At 48.9% G+C, this 18,546-nt stretch overlaps 1 protein-coding gene across 6 annotated transcripts in view; it reads right to left on the reverse strand.

The window, feature by feature from the left end:
• LOC147020267 (uncharacterized) overlaps positions 1-18,268 on the reverse strand; it is a 162,424-nt gene extending 144,156 nt beyond the window's left edge. For 5 of the 6 annotated variants that reach the window (XM_085895514.1, XM_085895513.1, XM_085895512.1 and 2 more), the window contains exons 1-3: positions 18,110-18,268; positions 17,786-17,855; positions 16,285-16,395 (exon numbers count right to left, since the gene is read on the reverse strand). In XM_085895514.1, the coding sequence (XP_085751640.1) occupies positions 16,285-16,395; positions 17,786-17,855; positions 18,110-18,156 (228 nt within the window). In that variant the 5' untranslated portion in view covers positions 18,157-18,268. Of the gene's footprint in view, positions 1-16,284; positions 16,396-17,775; positions 17,856-18,109 lie in introns of all 6 variants that reach the window. The other variant, XM_085895515.1, reaches the window with a different exon arrangement.
• Positions 18,269-18,546: the final 278 nt, after the last annotated feature.

Below are 18,546 nucleotides of genomic sequence, written 5' to 3' on the forward strand. Positions count from 1 at the left end.
CCCTAACATTCATTCATCTAAGTGCTCAAAACATCCTCAGAGCCTTCTCTTGAGATCCTCAAGGCATTTAACTCGTGTACATAAATTGATGCACAACACTCTAATTGGAAAAACAATCCACTGCCTTAAAAAAAAGTCATGGAGAGACACTTGGAGAGAGGAAAGGTGGGAAGGATGGAAGATGAAAAGCATTAGTACTGTACCACAAAAGCAAATTTGGAAGCGTTCATCTGAGTTACGAGCATCTGGTCATCCAGCGACACATTTACATGGTACCTGTAGGGAGTCACAGATCTAATCAGGTGATCGTATGTGCGGAAATGAAATAAAGCAACGAACGCTGACGTCTCCAGGCGTTTAGAAGCATTACAATGTACCCAGCAATTTGTAGCGATGATGATCAGGCATTCGATAATACGAGTGAGGAAAGTGAAAAAAAAAAACTCTCATTAAGAAATCGTTGCGGCTTGTTCCAAGTTAAGGCATGGTTGAGCAGGCCAAAAAACATGGCGGCTTCAGACCCCAGCAAGGTTACGCCTTAAGACCCCATAGAGAGCGGTGACAGGATGCGCCTGATGAAGGATATAATTAAATAAGGCCATAAATTATCTTCAAAAGGGGTGTTTTAATTAACACAAACACCCAATCTTCACTCGTGCACTTCCTTGGAATTTTCTTCGTATGCATGCAAAGTTTCAAGCTGCTAGGTTTTATGGTTTTGGAGTTATGGAGAAGACACACACGAACGCACGCACACACACGGATTAACTTACATTTTTTTCTGTCATGTACTCTTCCTAATCAATGTGGAAAAGTTATATTCGGTTGAGATAGTACCACTTGTTTCTTCTCCATGACAACAATGAAGGATGTTTTCAGGTTCATTATACAGTGGGAAACTTTGCAAGAAAGAACAAAGAAAAATAAACATGAGAATAGCATTTGGAAGTAAAGAAGGGCAAGAGGGATGCGTTTTAAACTGGAAGGTTTATTGTAGGATGGAGAGTTAACATCAAGGGAACTGTGAGAAGAAATACAGTAAGTGACAAAACCATAAAGATAAGTTGGCAACTTCACAGCATGACCTTAGTAGGAGGTGGTAGAAGTAACTGTGTGGAGTGCAAGATGCAAATGAATTGTTTGAGCAAAATGATAGACCTTGAACAAAATTTGGGATAATGATCGAGATGCTTTCCAGTGTTTACTTAAGTGAGAACTGATCTGGCTTGTCTCCAGAAAGCAGGAAACACCCGCATCTGGCTCAGCTTGCACGATCGCAAAGGCTGCAGGCTTTTCCTGGCTCTGTCCCATGGATCACAGCCCAACCTCGCTCAGCAAAAGCCAGATATTTCTCACGAAACGTCTGCAATGCCTTGTATGGAATGTTGTAACCAAGAACAGTTCTCAGATACCAAAAATTAAAAAAGCAATTTGAATAAAATTATCTTGCCAATGTCACTGGCTCATTGTGGTAAAATTGCAAGGATTCAAATTGTGGTATCCTGTAAATGAAAGGATGCATTCATGCTCTGGAGGATATATATATATATATATATATATATATATATATATATATATATATATATATATATATATATATATATATATATATATATATTTCTTTTTTTCAAAGGATGTAGAACAAAATAATTACATTCTTCACTACTTCTGTACTGGATCGCAATCCCAACAGTTCTGAAAGTCATGCTCATTCAGCAAATTTAAAAGTTTGAAGATGGGACCAAAAACGATGTATAATATGATATCTCAAAAAAGTTGTGGATGGATTCGGATGAAACTTGCTGGATGAGTCAGGTAGGTGACAAGAACAAGCCGATTACATTTTGGTTCAGGTCCAGATCCAGATCCGGCCGATCAGTGGGATACAAAACGTAAACTGTTCAGCCTGGCAGACGTATGCGCTCTTTTGAGTGCTGTTCTAATTTCCATCTGTTTTCTGATTCTGCTGAAATGATTGCCAGACCAGATGCTGGTTGATTGCATATTGCTCGGTAAAGCTCGGTATGAACAGCTTGGTAAAGTTTAGTCAAATAATTGTATTTCTCTTTTTCTTGAAAAGGTTCAACGAATAATACTTATGGAACCATTTTAGGATGAGTATGCATTCTTTAATGCATCTTGTATAATTCTGGACATCAAGTGCATGCCAAAGATATTATAATTGTGTCACTTTATCTTCAGCAGGATGAGTAGAAGTATGACTTTACCACATTACTAGGATAAAATAATGATGGGTAAAGAATTTTTCCAGAAATGTTTTAATTGCAATGTCAAGGCAAAGTTACAGGGCTGATCGAGGCTCATGGAAGAGTGAGATGGCAGATGGTAGAAAGACAACAAACTGAACAGTGTCGCCATGGTAAACGTACAGTTTGGAGCTGCAGCAGTATTCAGTGGATAGAGATAGTAATGATATTATTATGAAGACCTCAAATATTGCTGGTCCACATTTTTAGGATAAGAGGAGAAAACGTGGTGGGTCGGCAGATGACAGGTGGGGGGGGGGGGAGAAGATCGGGGTACAGACGTGCAGGGGTTTACAGTCATCGGGTCACAAACTCACATTTGCTGCAGACCTGGATTTTTATGGATCCCAGGTTCTACCAAATGGCGACAGACATTCGGCAGAGTGGAGGGAAAATTGCTCAAAAGCATGAAAGCAATTAGATTTGGGTTTTGTAAGTGAGCCATGAGAGGAGAAGAAAAAGAAAAAGAAAAAGAAAAAGAAGAAGAAAAAGAAAAAGAAGAAGAAAAAGAAAAAGAAGAAGAAGCTGCATGGGAGGACAATGTTTGGGAAACAAAAGCATAATAAAAGGAAGAGGAAACCATTTCATATTTAAGAGGTTGTGAGTCACTACAAAGTATTTTTGTAAGTAGAAGCTCTGAGTATTAAAAAGGAGAAGCATGTAGCAAGAGTGGTGGGGACAAATGGAATTATTGAATGGCTTTTTAACTTTTTAGGAAGTGAGAAAGTGAAAGGTTTATGACTCATGAGCACTTGGTCTACATCAATAGCCTCACCTCTTACTTGGATCCTTTGAACAATATTATGGCAGACTACATTTTGTGCAGAACATACAGGAGGGCCTTGCCGTTCCACGTATTTCCCCTTTGGGGCTCAATCAAAATGAATTTATTGAGGCAAGGTTTGCAGATTGCGATCAATACACTCAATTGGGTTAATAAATGTGGAAAATTATTTAACATGGGCAGTCAACACAATAACCCGCTCAAACATCAATACCATCATCTCGATCGAATCATCTTTATTGTCACAAAGATCAACATTGCCATTGCATTATTTGATCAAGTTTATAAACTTTATTAATAAAGGAAAGTTTCATGATCTTAACTCAAGAACATAAACTTTATTTTATGTTCTTCATGAAGGAAAAGAATCCTTTACTTTACGTTCTTAACTCTTTAATTCATGAAAATAAAGAGCACAAACATGATGGTTAAGGGTACAGTTTGGCAAAAAGTGGTGACAAATTTAAAAGTTGAAGTCTTAAACCCTATTACCCCTGAAGTTTGTGCATCGCGATTTTGCTGTTCTCGGGGATTTTCAAGAACATAACCCCCTCAACGGGCAAGGCCTTCCTGTTCTGTCAGACCCTGTTATTCGCAGGAGTCATGAATGTCGAGGTTTGGGATTTTTTTTATTTCTTTTTTACATTGTCTAGGATTGTGGAAGAGCAATTACACAGAACAAATCAGGACACAACATAACAAAGGGAACAGCAGGAGAAAGGGGAAAAAACAACAGCAGGGTGGAGGGAGAAAGTAGTCAGAGACAGACAAACAAGGGATGCAGGTAATGATTAGGGGTAAAGGAGAATGGAAAGGGTGGACAATATGGATATGTAGGCAAAATTGTGTTTGAACAGTTTGTGATTTTGTCAAGATCTGAGGAGAGGGAAGAGGCTGCTGCCTGTCTGTCAGAAGGATGAGAGATGTCACGGCAGAGAGTGGTCATCAAAGAGATAAAGAGGATTTTCCAGAGAGTCAGTGAGAATATTGATGAAGATCAGGAATAATATGGAGCCAAGAACACTGCCGTGGGGTACTCCAGCCTTGACAGGGAGAGGAGATAAAAGGGTCCCATCCCGTTTGCTACGAGAGGGGAGGAAGTCAGTAATCCAGGAGTGGAGTTGGCCTTGGATCCTATAAACAGACAGTTTGGAGAACAAGGCAGGATGCCAAGACTGTATCAAAAGCTTGAGATATGTCCAGAGAGACGGCCCTGATCTCATGTCTGATATTGAGGGCCTCCACCATTGTAAAGAGAATAGAAGCAGCATGCCCCAAGGTAGAGTCACCAGGTCTGAATCCAAATTGATGATCTGAGATGAGACTGTTGGAGAAAAGGGATGATTTTATGTGAACTGTGATGATGGATTTCATGACTTTGCTGATGATTGGAAGGACAGTAAGCTAATTGGTCTATAGTTAAGGGGATACATTTTTGCACCTTTATTTTTAATGCTATGATGTTTGCTTTCCCAGTTGTTTTCCAATTTTGCAGGTGGATATAGGAGACCAGTCCTGAAGTGTTAAAAAAAAAAAAAAAAACATAACGTGAATACACGAAGCATGAATGTCAAAGCAGGTCACACTTGACTTTTGATGGCTGATTTTGATTCAACTCTACTCTACTCGACTCTCTTGCTGCCTCCTTCACTCCTTTCTGCCACTCATCCACCCATGTGCAGCGAAATAACGAGGGGGGGAAATATACGGGGTCCACCAATAGCAGGGTCCGAAAGTACTACACTTCTGAGAAGCAGGCTGCTGCAGAATATATCTCTGCAGATACTGGAAAAAACAAGTCAATGGTCAAGTAGCTGGAACAGGTCTTTAAAACCAGAATACATCCATGTTCTTGCTCTGTTCATCCACAGCAATTGGCTTTTGAACCACTTTATTTACTTCTCTAACCACTTGACCTGAGTACACCTCGGCCTAACAATGGCATAATACTGTACGTCTTGGATGGACCACATCGCCAAAATGGCTTCCAGGGCAGAACAATGTCTTGGCATTCTCCACAACGGCAAGTCCATTCTGAACCACTCAGAATTAATTTTATTGAATAAGGCCTTCATCCTAAATATCATGGAGTATGGGTCCCCACTCTGGGCTGGGGCAGCTGCCACCATGGAGGTGATAGAATCAAAGGCCCTCTATTTTTTTATTGACAAATGTCAGCAGCAGCTCAGCCCCAATATTTGCTTCTCATCCACTGCAGACAATGGCACAGCCATGACCCCGAGCAATGATGCAACCCATTAGCTACATGCTGCACATGAAATCTACTGTAGACAGGTTGGTTGACTCTCAATTAAATATTGCTTCAATTCTGGCCTCACTCCTCCTGGCCTCGGAAACCTCCATTCTTTCCCCACCCAGCCATGTTCCACACATTCTTCCAGACTCACACACCTTGCTACCCTCCACAATTCTCCAAGCTGAATGCTCACCTGCATTTCTTCATTTCTATATTCTCTTGTATGTAGAATCGAGGTCAGGTCAGGTATGGGAGCATGTGCCAGAACAGCGCGTCACTGCGTCCACTTTCCGCCGGTACTCCAGGGGCCTCCGTCTGGCCATCCCCCGGGCAGATGCCAGGCCCATCCCCATCTCCTTGAGATGATGGTCAACCTGCTGCAACCACGAGGCACGTGGTCGCCCGCTGGCCACCTCCACTCACGAGACTCCCCCGCTGAGAGAAGCTGGTGAGCAGGATCAGCATCAGGAAAATGAGCCACATGTCCATAAAGCCGCAACTGACGCTCACGGACTATGCAGGTAACAAATCTCATCCGAGTCTCTCTCAGCAACCGCTCGTTGGACACAAAATCCGACCAGCGATAGCCAAGGATTCTCCGAAGAGACCTGGTACCAAAGGAATTAAGTCTCCGTCTCAGATCCTTGGTCAGAGTCCAAGTCTCGCATCCATAGAGCAAGACTAGAAGTACCAAGGACCTGAAGACTCGGACTTTCGTCCTCCCGCACAGGTACCAGCAGCGCCACACCCCATGATCCAGTGAATCCATGACTCCCCAGGCCCGACCCAGACGTCTATTGACCTCTGACTCACAGCCAGCAGAGACATGAATATCACTGCCAAGGTAAGTGAATCTTTCCACGACCTCAACATCCTCACCACAAACAGACACAGACAGGACAGCAGCATCCAAGATGTCACCGAAAGCCTGGATCTTAGTTTTGAGCCAAGAAACCCGTATGTAGAATTCACTCCATGCATATCTCGTGCCCCTTCTTCCAGTCCAACTAGAGGGATGCCTGCAGTCACCTGATGCTTTCTCCCATAACCAACTCTACTCTACTCGACTCTCTTGCTGCCTCCTTCACTCCTTTCTGCCACTCATCCACCCATGTGCAACAAAATTGCCACCCTGTTCCCCCTTGATTCTCTGTCAGTTTGTGAACTTGCTGCCCAATGTGGTTTAGCTCTTTCATTTGGAGGAAGCAGGGGAGAGCAAGGAAGTGTGGGTGGGAGGGAGAGAGATCGAAGGAGATCGAGAGATCGAAGGAGATCGAGAGATCGAGAGATCGAGAGATCGAGAGACAGACATCGAGAGACCGAGAGGGTGGGGCGGGGGGGGGAAAATCGAAGGCAGCGTGAGGGCGGGGGAAAAAATCGAAGGCAGCGCGGGGGGAAAATCGAAGGCAGCGCGGGGGGGAAAATCGAAGGCAGCGCGGGGGGAAAAATCGAAGGCAGCGCGGGGGGAAATCGAAGGCAGCGCGGGGGGGGAAATCGAAGGCAGCGCGGGGGGAAATCGAAGGCAGCGCGGGGGAAATCGAAGGCAGCGCGGGGGGAAATCGAAGGCAGCGCGGGGGAAATCGAAGGCAGCGCGGGGGAAATCGAAGGCAGCGCGGGGGGAAATCGAAGGCAGCGCGGGGGGGAAATCGAAGGCAGCGCGGGGGGAAATCGAAGGCAGCGCGGGGGGAAATCGAAGGCAGCGCGGGGGAAATCGAAGGCAGCGCGGGGGGAAATCGAAGGCAGCGCGGGGGAAATCGAAGGCAGCGCGGGGGGAAATCGAAGGCAGCGCGGGGGGAAATCGAAGGCAGCGCGGGGGGAAATCGAAGGCAGCGCGGGGGAAATCGAAGGCAGCGCGGGGGGAAATCGAAGGCAGCGCGGGGGGAAATCGAAGGCAGCGCGGGGGGGAAATCGAAGGCAGCGCGGGGGGGAAATCGAGAGGCAGCGCGGGGGGAAATCGAAGGCAGCGCGGGGGAAATCGAAGGCAGCGCGGGGGAAATCGAAGGCAGCCCGGGGGGGAAATCGAAGGCAGCGCGGGGGGGAAATCGAAGGCAGCGCGGGGGGAAATCGAAGGCAGCGCGGGGGGAAATCGAAGGCAGCGCGGGGGGGAAATCGAAGGCAGCGCGGGGGGAAATCGAAGGCAGCGCGGGGGAAATCGAAGGCAGCGCGGGGGAAATCGAAGGCAGCGCGGGGGGAAATCGAAGGCAGCGCGGGGGGAAATCGAAGGCAGCGCGGGGGGGAAATCGAAGGCAGCGCGGGGGGAAATCGAAGGCAGCGCGGGGGAAATCGAAGGCAGCGCGGGGGGAAATCGAAGGCAGCGCGGGGGGAAATCGAAGGCAGCGCGGGGGGAAATCGAAGGCAGCGCGGGGGGGAAATCGAAGGCAGCGCGGGGGGAAATCGAAGGCAGCGCGGGGGGGAAATCGAAGGCAGCGCGGGGGGGAAATCGAAGGCAGCGCGGGGGGAAATCGAAGGCAGCGCGGGGGGGAAATCGAAGGCAGCGCGGGGGGAAATCGAAGGCAGCGCGGGGGGGAAATCGAAGGCAGCGCGGGGGGAAATCGAAGGCAGCGCGGGGGAAATCGAAGGCAGCGCGGGGGGAAATCGAAGGCAGCGCGGGGGGAAATCGAAGGCAGCGCGGGGGGAAATCGAAGGCAGCGCGGGGGGGAAATCGAAGGCAGCGCGGGGGGAAATCGAAGGCAGCGCGGGGGAAATCGAAGGCAGCGCGGGGGGAAATCGAAGGCAGCGCGGGGGGGAAATCGAAGGCAGCGCGGGGGAAATCGAAGGCAGCGCGGGGGAAATCGAAGGCAGCGCGGGGGGAAATCGAAGGCAGCGCGGGGGGAAATCGAAGGCAGCGCGGGGGAAATCGAAGGCAGCGCGGGGGGAAATCGAAGGCAGCGCGGGGGGAAATCGAAGGCAGCGCGGGGGGAAATCGAAGGCAGCGCGGGGGGAAATCGAAGGCAGCGCGGGGGGAAATCGAAGGCAGCGCGGGGGGAAATCGAAGGCAGCGCGGGGGGAAATCGAAGGCAGCGCGGGGGGGAAATCGAAGGCAGCGCGGGGGAAATCGAAGGCAGCGCGGGGAGGAAATCGAAGGCAGCGCGGGGGGGAAATCGAAGGCAGCGCGGGGGGAATCGAAGGCAGCGCGGGGAGGAAATCGAAGGCAGCGCGGGGAGGAATCGAAGGCAGCGCGGGGGAGGAAATCGAAGGCAGCGCGGGGAGGAATCGAAGGCAGCGCGGGGGAGGAAATCGAAGGCAGCGCGGGGGGGGAAATCGAAGGCAGCGCGGGGGGGAAATCGAAGGCAGCGCGGGGGGGAAATCGAAGGCAGCGCGGGGGAGGAATCGAAGGCAGCGCAAGGGAGGAATCGAAGGCAGCGCAAGGGAGGAATCGAAGGCAGCGCAAGGGAGGAATCGAAGGCAGCGCAAGGGAGGAATCGAAGACAGCGCAAGGGAGGAATCGAAGACAGCGCAAGGGAGGAATCGAAGACAGCGCAAGGGAGGAATCGAAGACAGCGCAAGGGAGGAATCGAAGACAGCGCAAGGGAGGAATCGAAGACAGCGCAAGGGAGGAATCGAAGACAGCGCAAGGGAGGAATCGAAGACAGCGCAAGGGAGGAATCGAAGACAGGCGCAAGGGAGAAAACGAAGACAGCGCAAGGGAGGAATCGAAGGCAGCGCAAGGGAGGAATGGAAGACAGCACAAGGGAGGAATCGAAGACAGCGCAAGGGAGGAATCGAAGACAGCGCAAGGGAGGAATCGAAGACAGGCGCAAGGGAGGAATCGAAGACAGGCGCAAGGGAGGAATCGAAGACAGGCGCAAGGGAGGAATCGAAGACAGCGCAAGGGAGGAATCGAAGACAGCGCAAGGGAGGAATCGAAGACAGCGCAAGGGAGGAATCGAAGACAGCGCAAGGGAGGAATCGAAGACAGGCGCAAGGGAGGAATCGAAGACAGCGCAAGGGAGGAATCGAAGACAGGCGCAAGGGAGGAATCGAAGACAGCGCAAGGGAGGAATCGAAGACAGCGCAAGGGAGGAATCGAAGACAGCGCAAGGGAGGAATCGAAGACAGCGCAAGGGAGGAATCGAAGACAGCGCAAGGGAGGAATCGAAGACAGGGCAAGGGAGGAATCGAAGACAGCGCAAGGGAGGAATCGAAGACAGCGCAAGGGAGGAATCGAAGACAGCGCAAGGGAGGAATCGAAGACAGCGCAAGGGAGGAATCGAAGACAGCGCAAGGGAGGAATCGAAGACAGCGCAAGGGAGGAATCGAAGACAGCGCAAGGGAGGAATCGAAGACAGGCGCAAGGGAGGAATCGAAGACAGGCGCAAGGGAGGAATCGAAGACAGGCGCAAGGGAGGAATCGAAGACAGGCGCAAGGGAGGAATCGAAGACAGCGCAAGGGAGGAATCGAAGACAGGCGCAAGGGAGGAATCGAAGACAGGCGCAAGGGAGGAATCGAAGACAGCGCAAGGGAGGAATCGAAGACAGCGCAAGGGAGGAATCGAAGACAGCGCAAGGGAGGAATCGAAGACAGCGCAAGGGAGGAATCGAAGACAGCGCAAGGGAGGAATCGAAGACAGCGCAAGGGAGGAATCGAAGACAGCGCAAGGGAGGAATCGAAGACAGCGCAAGGGAGGAATCGAAGACAGCGCAAGGGAGGAATCGAAGACAGCGCAAGGGAGGAATCGAAGACAGGGCAAGGGAGGAATCGAAGACAGCGCAAGGGAGGAATCGAAGACAGCGCAAGGGAGGAATCGAAGACAGCGCAAGGGAGGAATCGAAGACAGCGCAAGGGAGGAATCGAAGACAGCGCAAGGGAGGAATCGAAGACAGCGCAAGGGAGGAATCGAAGACAGCGCAAGGGAGGAATCGAAGACAGCGCAAGGGAGGAATCGAAGACAGCGCAAGGGAGGAATCGAAGACAGCGCAAGGGAGGAATCGAAGACAGCGCAAGGGAGGAATCGAAGACAGCGCAAGGGAGGAATCGAAGACAGCGCAAGGGAGGAATCGAAGACAGCGCAAGGGAGGAATCGAAGACAGCGCAAGGGAGGAATCGAAGACAGCGCAAGGGAGGAATCGAAGACAGCGCGGGGGAGGAGGCGAAGACAGCGCAAGGGAGGAATCGAAGACAGCGCAAGGGAGGAATCGAAGACAGCGCAAGGGAGGAATCGAAGACAGCGCAAGGGAGGAATCGAAGACAGCGCAAGGGAGGAATCGAAGACAGCGCAAGGGAGGAATCGAAGACAGCGCAAGGGAGGAATCGAAGACAGCGCAAGGGAGGAATCGAAGACAGCGCAAGGGAGGAATCGAAGACAGCGCAAGGGAGGAATCGAAGACAGCGCAAGGGAGGAATCGAAGACAGCGCAAGGGAGGAATCGAAGACAGCGCAAGGGAGGAATCGAAGACAGGCGCAAGGGAGGAATCGAAGACAGCGCAAGGGAGGAATCGAAGACAGGCGCAAGGGAGGAATCGAAGACAGGCGCAAGGGAGGAATCGAAGACAGCGCAAGGGAGGAATCGAAGACAGCGCAAGGGAGGAATCGAAGACAGGCGCAAGGGAGGAATCGAAGACAGCGCAAGGGAGGAATCGAAGACAGCGCAAGGGAGGAATCGAAGACAGCGCAAGGGAGGAATCGAAGACAGGCGCAAGGGAGGAATCGAAGACAGCGCAAGGGAGGAATCGAAGACAGCGCAAGGGAGGAATCGAAGACAGCGCAAGGGAGGAATCGAAGACAGCGCAACGGAGGAATCGAAGACAGCGCAAGGGAGGAATCGAAGACAGGCGCAAGGGAGGAATCGAAGACAGCGCAAGGGAGGAATCGAAGACAGCGCAAGGGAGGAATCGAAGACAGCGCAAGGGAGGAATCGAAGACAGCGCAAGGGAGGAATCGAAGAAAGCGGAAGGGAGGAATCGAAGACAGAGGAAGGGAGGAATCGAAGACAGCGCAAGGGAGGAATGGAAGAGAGGGGAAGGGAGGAATCGAAGACAGCGCAAGGGAGGAATCGAAGACAGCGCAAGGGAGGAATCGAAGACAGCGCAAGGGAGGAATCGAAGACAGCGCAAGGGAGGAATCGAAGACAGCGCAAGGGAGGAATCGAAGACAGCGCAAGGGAGGAATCGAAGACAGCGCAAGGGAGGAATCGAAGACAGCGCAAGGGAGGAATCGAAGACAGCGCAAGGGAGGAATCGAAGACAGCGCAAGGGAGGAATCGAAGACAGCGCAAGGGAGGAATCGAAGACAGCGCAAGGGAGGAATCGAAGACAGCGCAAGGGAGGAATCGAAGACAGCGCAAGGGAGGAATCGAAGACAGCGCAAGGGAGGAATCGAAGACAGCGCAAGGGAGGAATCGAAGACAGCGCAAGGGGGGAATCGAAGACAGCGCAAGGGGGGAAATCGAAGACAGCGCAAGGGGGGAAATCGAAGACAGCGCAAGGGGGGAATCGAAGACAGCGCAAGGGGGGAATCGAAGACAGGCGCAAGGGGGAATCGAAGACAGCGCAAGGGGGGAATCGAAGACAGCGCAAGGGGGAATCGAAGACAGGCGCAAGGGGGGAATCGAAGACAGCGCAAGGGGGGAATCGAAGACAGCGCAAGGGGGGAATCGAAGACAGCGCAAGGGGGGAAATCGAAGACAGGCGTAAGGGGGGAAATCGAAGACAGCGCAAGGGGGAAATCGAGGACAGCGTAAGGGGGAAATCGAAGACAGCGTAAGGGGGGAAATCGAAGACAGGCGTAAGGGGGAAATCGAAGACAGCGTAAGGGGGGAAATCGAAGACAGCGTAAGGGGGGAAATCGAAGACAGCGTAAGGGGGAAATCGAAGACAGCGTGGAAATCGAGAGACAGGCGTGGGGAAATCGAAGACAGCGTAAGGGGGAAATCGAAGACAGCGTAAGGGGGGAAATCGAAGACAGCGCAAGGGGGAAATCGAAGACAGCGCAAGGGGGAAATCGAAGACAGCGTAAGGGGGAATCGAAGACAGCGTAAGGGGGAAATCGAAGACAGCGTAAGGGGGAAATCGAGGACAGCGTAAGGGGGGAAATCGAGGACAGCGTAAGGGGGAAATCGAGGACAGCGTAAGGGGGAAATCGAGGACAGCGTAAGGGGGAAATCGAGGACAGCGTAAGGGGGGAAATCGAGGACAGCGTAAGGGGGGAAATCGAGGACAGCGTAAGGGGGAAATCGAAGACAGCGTAAGGGGGGAAATCGAAGAGAGCGTAAGGGGGAAATCGAAGAGAGCGCAAGGGGGGAAATCGAAGACAGCGCAAAGGGGGAAATCGAAGACAGCGCAAGGGGGGAAATCGAAGACAGCGTAAGGGGGGAAATCGAAGACAGCGTAAGGGGGGAAATCGAAGACAGCGTAAGGGGGGAAATCGAAGACAGCGTAAGGTGGGAATGGAAGACAGCGTAAGTGGGGAATGGAAGACAGTGTGAGGGAAGACAGTGTAATGGGAAGTAAAGCAGCATACCAGGGTGTTACCAGGGTGATAAAATGCACCCAAACAGTATAGTTTTCTTTTTAACCACCTGTGTTCTTTATAAAATTGAGTGGGAGAATTAAAAAATGAAAACCCATGCTATATACCTGGCAAATGCCTGCCTGCATGCATGCCACCTCCCTGCATGCCACCTCCCTGCACTCCCCCCAACCACCCCCCCTCCCCTCCACACACTCATGCATTCCTCCAACCCTCAAACATGCAGGTGCGCGCGCACGCACACAACACATCCGTGCGTGCTGTTTAAGTACCTCTTCATTTTCAGCTACTGCGGACTGTTAATATGTGTTGGAAGAACTATTTGTATATTTATATTAATACTTTGTAATGAAAGCAGATTGCGAAAAATGATATAAATTTAAGAAAAACCTTCACTTGCACAACAAAAAAGTACCTCTTCGCTTGCAGAAACTGCCGACTGTTAATATTGTTCCGAGCCGGGGTCCGGCGGCGAGAACGACCACTAGGTGGGGGAATTTACGTCGATTCCCACCAGACTCCCCGGAATTGTAAGCTGTCGCTCACAGATAATTCCGTGACGTGGCGGATCGCTTAACTGACCGTGGACGCCAATACCTCAACCGCGTGGCGTAGGGTCCTCCTGTCTAGAATCAAGTTACCTAATTAACCACGCGGTTTCGACGACCGGGGAACCACGCCCTCGGTATGCCTTGCCCGAACTGGATCACTCTACCGACTACAGTAGGGTACCAACTACCAACTCCACCAACTACCTTTCCGGATCGGATGCAGCCGAGCGGAACTGCCAAGGACGTAGCAGCTAGAAGGAATGGATTATCGGGAATAAAGACCCGGCTAAACTCAAATCCGAACCATGCTGGACCAATGGAGGAAAAGACAAAAACGAGCTGGGAACATTTCTACAATGATTTATTGACAGTAAGGCGAGGAAAAGCATGTGGCACAGGAACAAGGTTTATTGGTTATGTTATGCAGGGGGAAGATGAGAGAGACGTAGTGCGACAATTATACAGCAACTTACCAAAGCGGACCCAGAGCAGACTTACACGAGAATTATAAAAAGCAAGAATTACAATAATCAAAGATATCATACAATTTTACTTAAAAGACAGGCGCCACACTCTCAGACACACACTCAGACAAAAAAACCCAATGAAAAGAAAAGGGGACCCCTTTGAAGCCAGGAAGGGAGGGAGTTGAGGTCGCAGTTCTCGGTACCTGAGAGTTTCGCGGGAAGTAGTGCTCCGCTGTGCGGCACCTGACAACAGTCGTGCAGTTCGGACCACGGCCGCCCGTGTAGAGTTCGGGTCCGTGGAGGAGCTTGAGTGGAGAGCGCGGAGTCCAAGGTGGGAATGGGGCAGCAGACAGGACCCGACAAGAGATCCGGTCGAGGTCGGGTGTGCGCGGACCAGCACAACAGGCGGGCCGCCGAGGTGAGACGTGGACAGACACTCCCTAGCAACGACCCTGTTCAACAACTGCACACTTCCAATCCTCCTTCGACCTTACCAACCAACCAACGAACCCACCAAACACGAACCAACCAAGCACTCTCCTCCAAGGATTGCTTCGTATCTTAGAGATCAAGGAGCTAGGGGGTGGAGCCATGGCGAAGCCGACGTCATCGTCCATTCTGATTGGACCGGACCTTCATGCGGTCCACCTTCCTGGGCGGGGTCTCGCCAGAGGCCGGCAAGGCCCGCCCACACCACGTGTCTGGATTTGGGAAGGTGAAAGCCGAGATGGAACTGCCACAGCGAACGTCAGGATTCTGACTCGGAAAACGAGTCTCTGGGTAGGCGCTCGTCACGCTGTGGTAAGCGACGTGAGGGTGTGAGGCAAGCGAGATGAAGGTACCGTGGTTCAAATAAAAGGGGAAATAAAATAAAAGGGGAAAAATGATTTATAATCCCAACTAAAAACCCATAGCAACACACCCAGGTGTTTTCCCACTACACACAAGGAAAGGATCTATCTGCACATATACTAATGGAATTTAACTGACCTGGGGACACCTGTATGTTGTATGCATACGGTTCCAAGAACCGTAACAATATATTGCAACAACTATTAGTTTAATATTTTGTCATGAAAGCAGTTCACACAAAATGGTGAAAAAGAAAACTGCATACGTAATTGCAGAAAAGAAGGACCCGTGGATTGTATCAACGTGGCTTGCAAAAAGAGAGTTTACATATCGAGCTGAGCATTGCACCCAATGGCGTTATACTTTCTGCACATTCCAAAATCTTTTCTTCACTTAATATAAATCGGCTGAACAGTTGAATAAACCAAATTAAGCTTCATAGTTAATGCTTTACTTAAATAAATACACTAATTTGTTTAAAAAAAATTATGTTTAAAAAAAAAAATTATTTGTTTAAAAAAAAAAAATTTTTTCATCATTAATTTGTTTTCAGTCTTCATATTTCACTGCAGATTTCGACACTTTAGTCCACGATATCCGATTTTCAAATCAGATATAATATTTTGTTGTTGTTCTTCTTTTTTCGGCTGCTCCCATTAGGGGTCGCCACAGCGGATCATCCATATGATCCGCATAGTGATTTGGCACATGTTTTACACCGGATGCCCTTCCTGACGCAACCCTGGTCGCCTGGGATATAATATTTTGTTGATGTACTTTAATTAATCCGAGAGAGTAGATCATGTTTCCAAAACAAGTCATGTTTGAATAGTCTGAATAAAATGTCGAATTAAGACCCCAGCAACTAGCTGAAAGAGGGATGACCAAGGATGACACCTTGATGAAGGATATAATTAAATAAGGCCATTAATTATCTTCAAAAGGGGTGTTTTAATTAACCCAAACACCCAATTTTCACTTATGCACTCCCTTGGAGTTCCCTTAGTATACATGCAGAGTTTCAGGCTGCTGGGTCTCATGGTTTTGGAGTTATGGAGGAGACACACACTGACATTTATCATTGTAGATTATTACTGTTATTATTTTGCATAGCTGTGTGTTGTTTCCATCTTTGGACTTCTTGGTGGGATAGAATCCAAAGCAATAGGTATCATCAATATTACGTATAATAGAAGAGAATTACAATGTGTGCAAGATTATCATGGCTTTTGAGCCTTCTACCACATCTTGTTCTGCATTTATCATCTCAAGTACCCAAAAGGTTGCTAACGCTCATCCGTGAACCAATTATTTATCAACTTATCCAGGTCCAAACTTTCTGCATGCCCTTTCTCCTGCTCAAAAGCCATTGTTACTTGTTTTTGTGTTATTCCTTCTTTCATTCTTACAGTGAATGTTGAAATGTTCATCTCCCTCCCAGCCCCCCCCCACCCCACACCCTCCCTCCATCCATCCTCACACTACCCCCAATACTTTTTGGTACTCTGTAAATCTGCTTTGTTATTTAGGTCCTCCTTAAGCATAGACCCATGGATAGAAAAATTAGTAATTATAATAATCAAGTGGTGGTACTTCCCTCCCACCCCCAATAGCATATATACCAAACAAAGCACTCACAGTTTCCTGAGAGGCGTAGTCTGGAGCATTTGGATCGATGGAGGAATAACAGCGATCAAAAGCAAACTCTGCAACAGAGCTATTTGGTGCTGCAAACTTGAGGCGCTGTTGCTGCAAAAAATACACAAAAACAATAATAATAACTAGAGGGGGAGCACTCGGTAGAGTGCAAAACCTCCGCCGCCAATACTGCTGGGTCACTTAAGTGAACCTGATATCCTATTCATTGTAGGTCAAAACGGATCAGACTCTACTGAACCACGATTGAATAAACTAAACTAGATCGACGCGCATGCAGAAATGCCAAAAAAAAAAATCGAATTATTTTTGAAAAAAAAGTTGCAAATTTTTTTTTTTTCTCTCCAACAAATTTTTTTTTTTGGGGGGGGTTGGAAATCATTTAAAACATGTAGAAATGCAAAAAAAAAAAAAATTCAAATATTTTTCAAATAAAATCGACATTTTTTTGAAAAAAAAGTTGCAAAATTTTCTGTTTTTTTTTTTGGACCAAGTCCAAAATCTAATGGCATGATCCTTGGACCATACCTAAACCCCCACCAAGTTTCGTCGAAATCCATCCAGGAGTTTTTTCCGTAATACTGTTCACAAACAAACAGACAAACAGACAGGGGTGAAAACAGTAACCTCCATCCATCTTCGATGGCAGAGGTTAATAATAACAAAATAAAAACATTTAATTTTAATAATGCGTATGAAGAGGAAAAGCTGAAGGATGTCCACTTGTCATTCTTGTCGGCTCCGATGGCCTTTTGGGTTCATTCGATTCCCAGATCAGCTCGAGTAAAGGGTTCAATTCCCAACCAGACGATGAACTCGAATTGATGATGTGCCGGCGAGTTATCGCCAGTACCCTGAAGACATTTAAAATTCACGTTCAAATTTGAGAACAACAAAAACTTCAGAACTTTGTCCGTGAAAGGTGATCCTTCACCTGTTCACCGAAATGAAGGTGGATACTTCAAATCGCAGGATGACTCCGTTATTAGTGTGACCACTCCTTGGCTTTTTTTCACAAGATCTTGGCTATTCGTTGTTCACCTTGGCGTATAGGTTTTCTATGATCATCGCTTTTCCGAAACCTTGTGAATTGTTGGCTTTTTTCATTGGCTCACCTTGGCATTTATGAAAATGAGGAGTGGTCACACTGTCCGTTATACCTTCTGAAAGCACCAAATGGAGATTACAACCAATGGGAATCACTGGTGGTAATAGTAGATTGGATCTGAATAGAGAAAAACGTTTTTTTGAATTTTTTTTTCCGAAATTTGAAAATATTAAATCAGTTTATGGTGATGCATCAATTGTACACCATCTACATTTTACGTACGCAAAACTGAGACATATTGATAACCACTTCTCCATGGTTACTCAACCCACGAGTTATCAGCACCCCTCTCACAAGGGAAGCAAAGACACGACTGAGGATCGAAATACATGAATCGGGGCATCGGAAAGTTGTGCACAACGTACTTCGGCCTACCTTCAAGTTCCTGATAGCAATGGATTTCTCTTTCACATCGAGGATCAGAGGGACCGCGGTCCGAACCTCCCTGAGGAGAAGAAAATCACAAATATGAATACCGGCACAACTGTTGGTTATTTGATTGTACAACACCACCTCAGGTGACGCGTTCAGTCGGCTTCGACAATTTGTAAAACTGAAGTAAACAATGTCCGAATCCGCCTTACGCCACGCGGAGCGAGCGAGGCGTCAGGGAGGACTTGTACGAGGCGAAATAAATGCACAAACTTTGTCGGGCCGCTGAAATTAGCTGCACATTGAATCACACGAAATAAACCTCACTTTTGGCTCGGTGGACGAACGCGGACAGCGACCTTTACGTTCGCCATCGCCACGACAAAACAACTGAGCACTGACTCGGGCCCAACGTCGAAACACGCCTCAGGAATCCGCGACAAAGCACCGCCCTCTTTTGGTCAATCAAACTCCGCCCTCTTTTGGTCAATCAAACTCCGCCCTCTTTTGGTCAATCAAACTCCGCCCTCTTTTGGTCAATCAAACTCCGCCCTCTTTTGGTCAATCAAACTCCGCCCTCTTTTGTCCAAATCAAACTCCGCCCTCTCTCTCCAAGTCCAGCTCCGCCCTCTTTCTCCAAGTCCAGCTCCGCCCTCTTTCTCAGACTAACATCGCCCTTTCTCCCAATCAAGCTCCGCCTTCTTTCTCCAAGTCCAGCTCCGCCCTCTTTCTCCAAATCAAACTCCGCCCTCTTTCTCCAAGTC

This window comes from Eptatretus burgeri, chromosome 9 (assembly GCF_056783735.1).
Source record: "Eptatretus burgeri isolate ZD-2024b chromosome 9, Ebu_testis_v1, whole genome shotgun sequence".
NCBI lineage: Eukaryota > Metazoa > Chordata > Myxini > Myxiniformes > Myxinidae > Eptatretus > Eptatretus burgeri.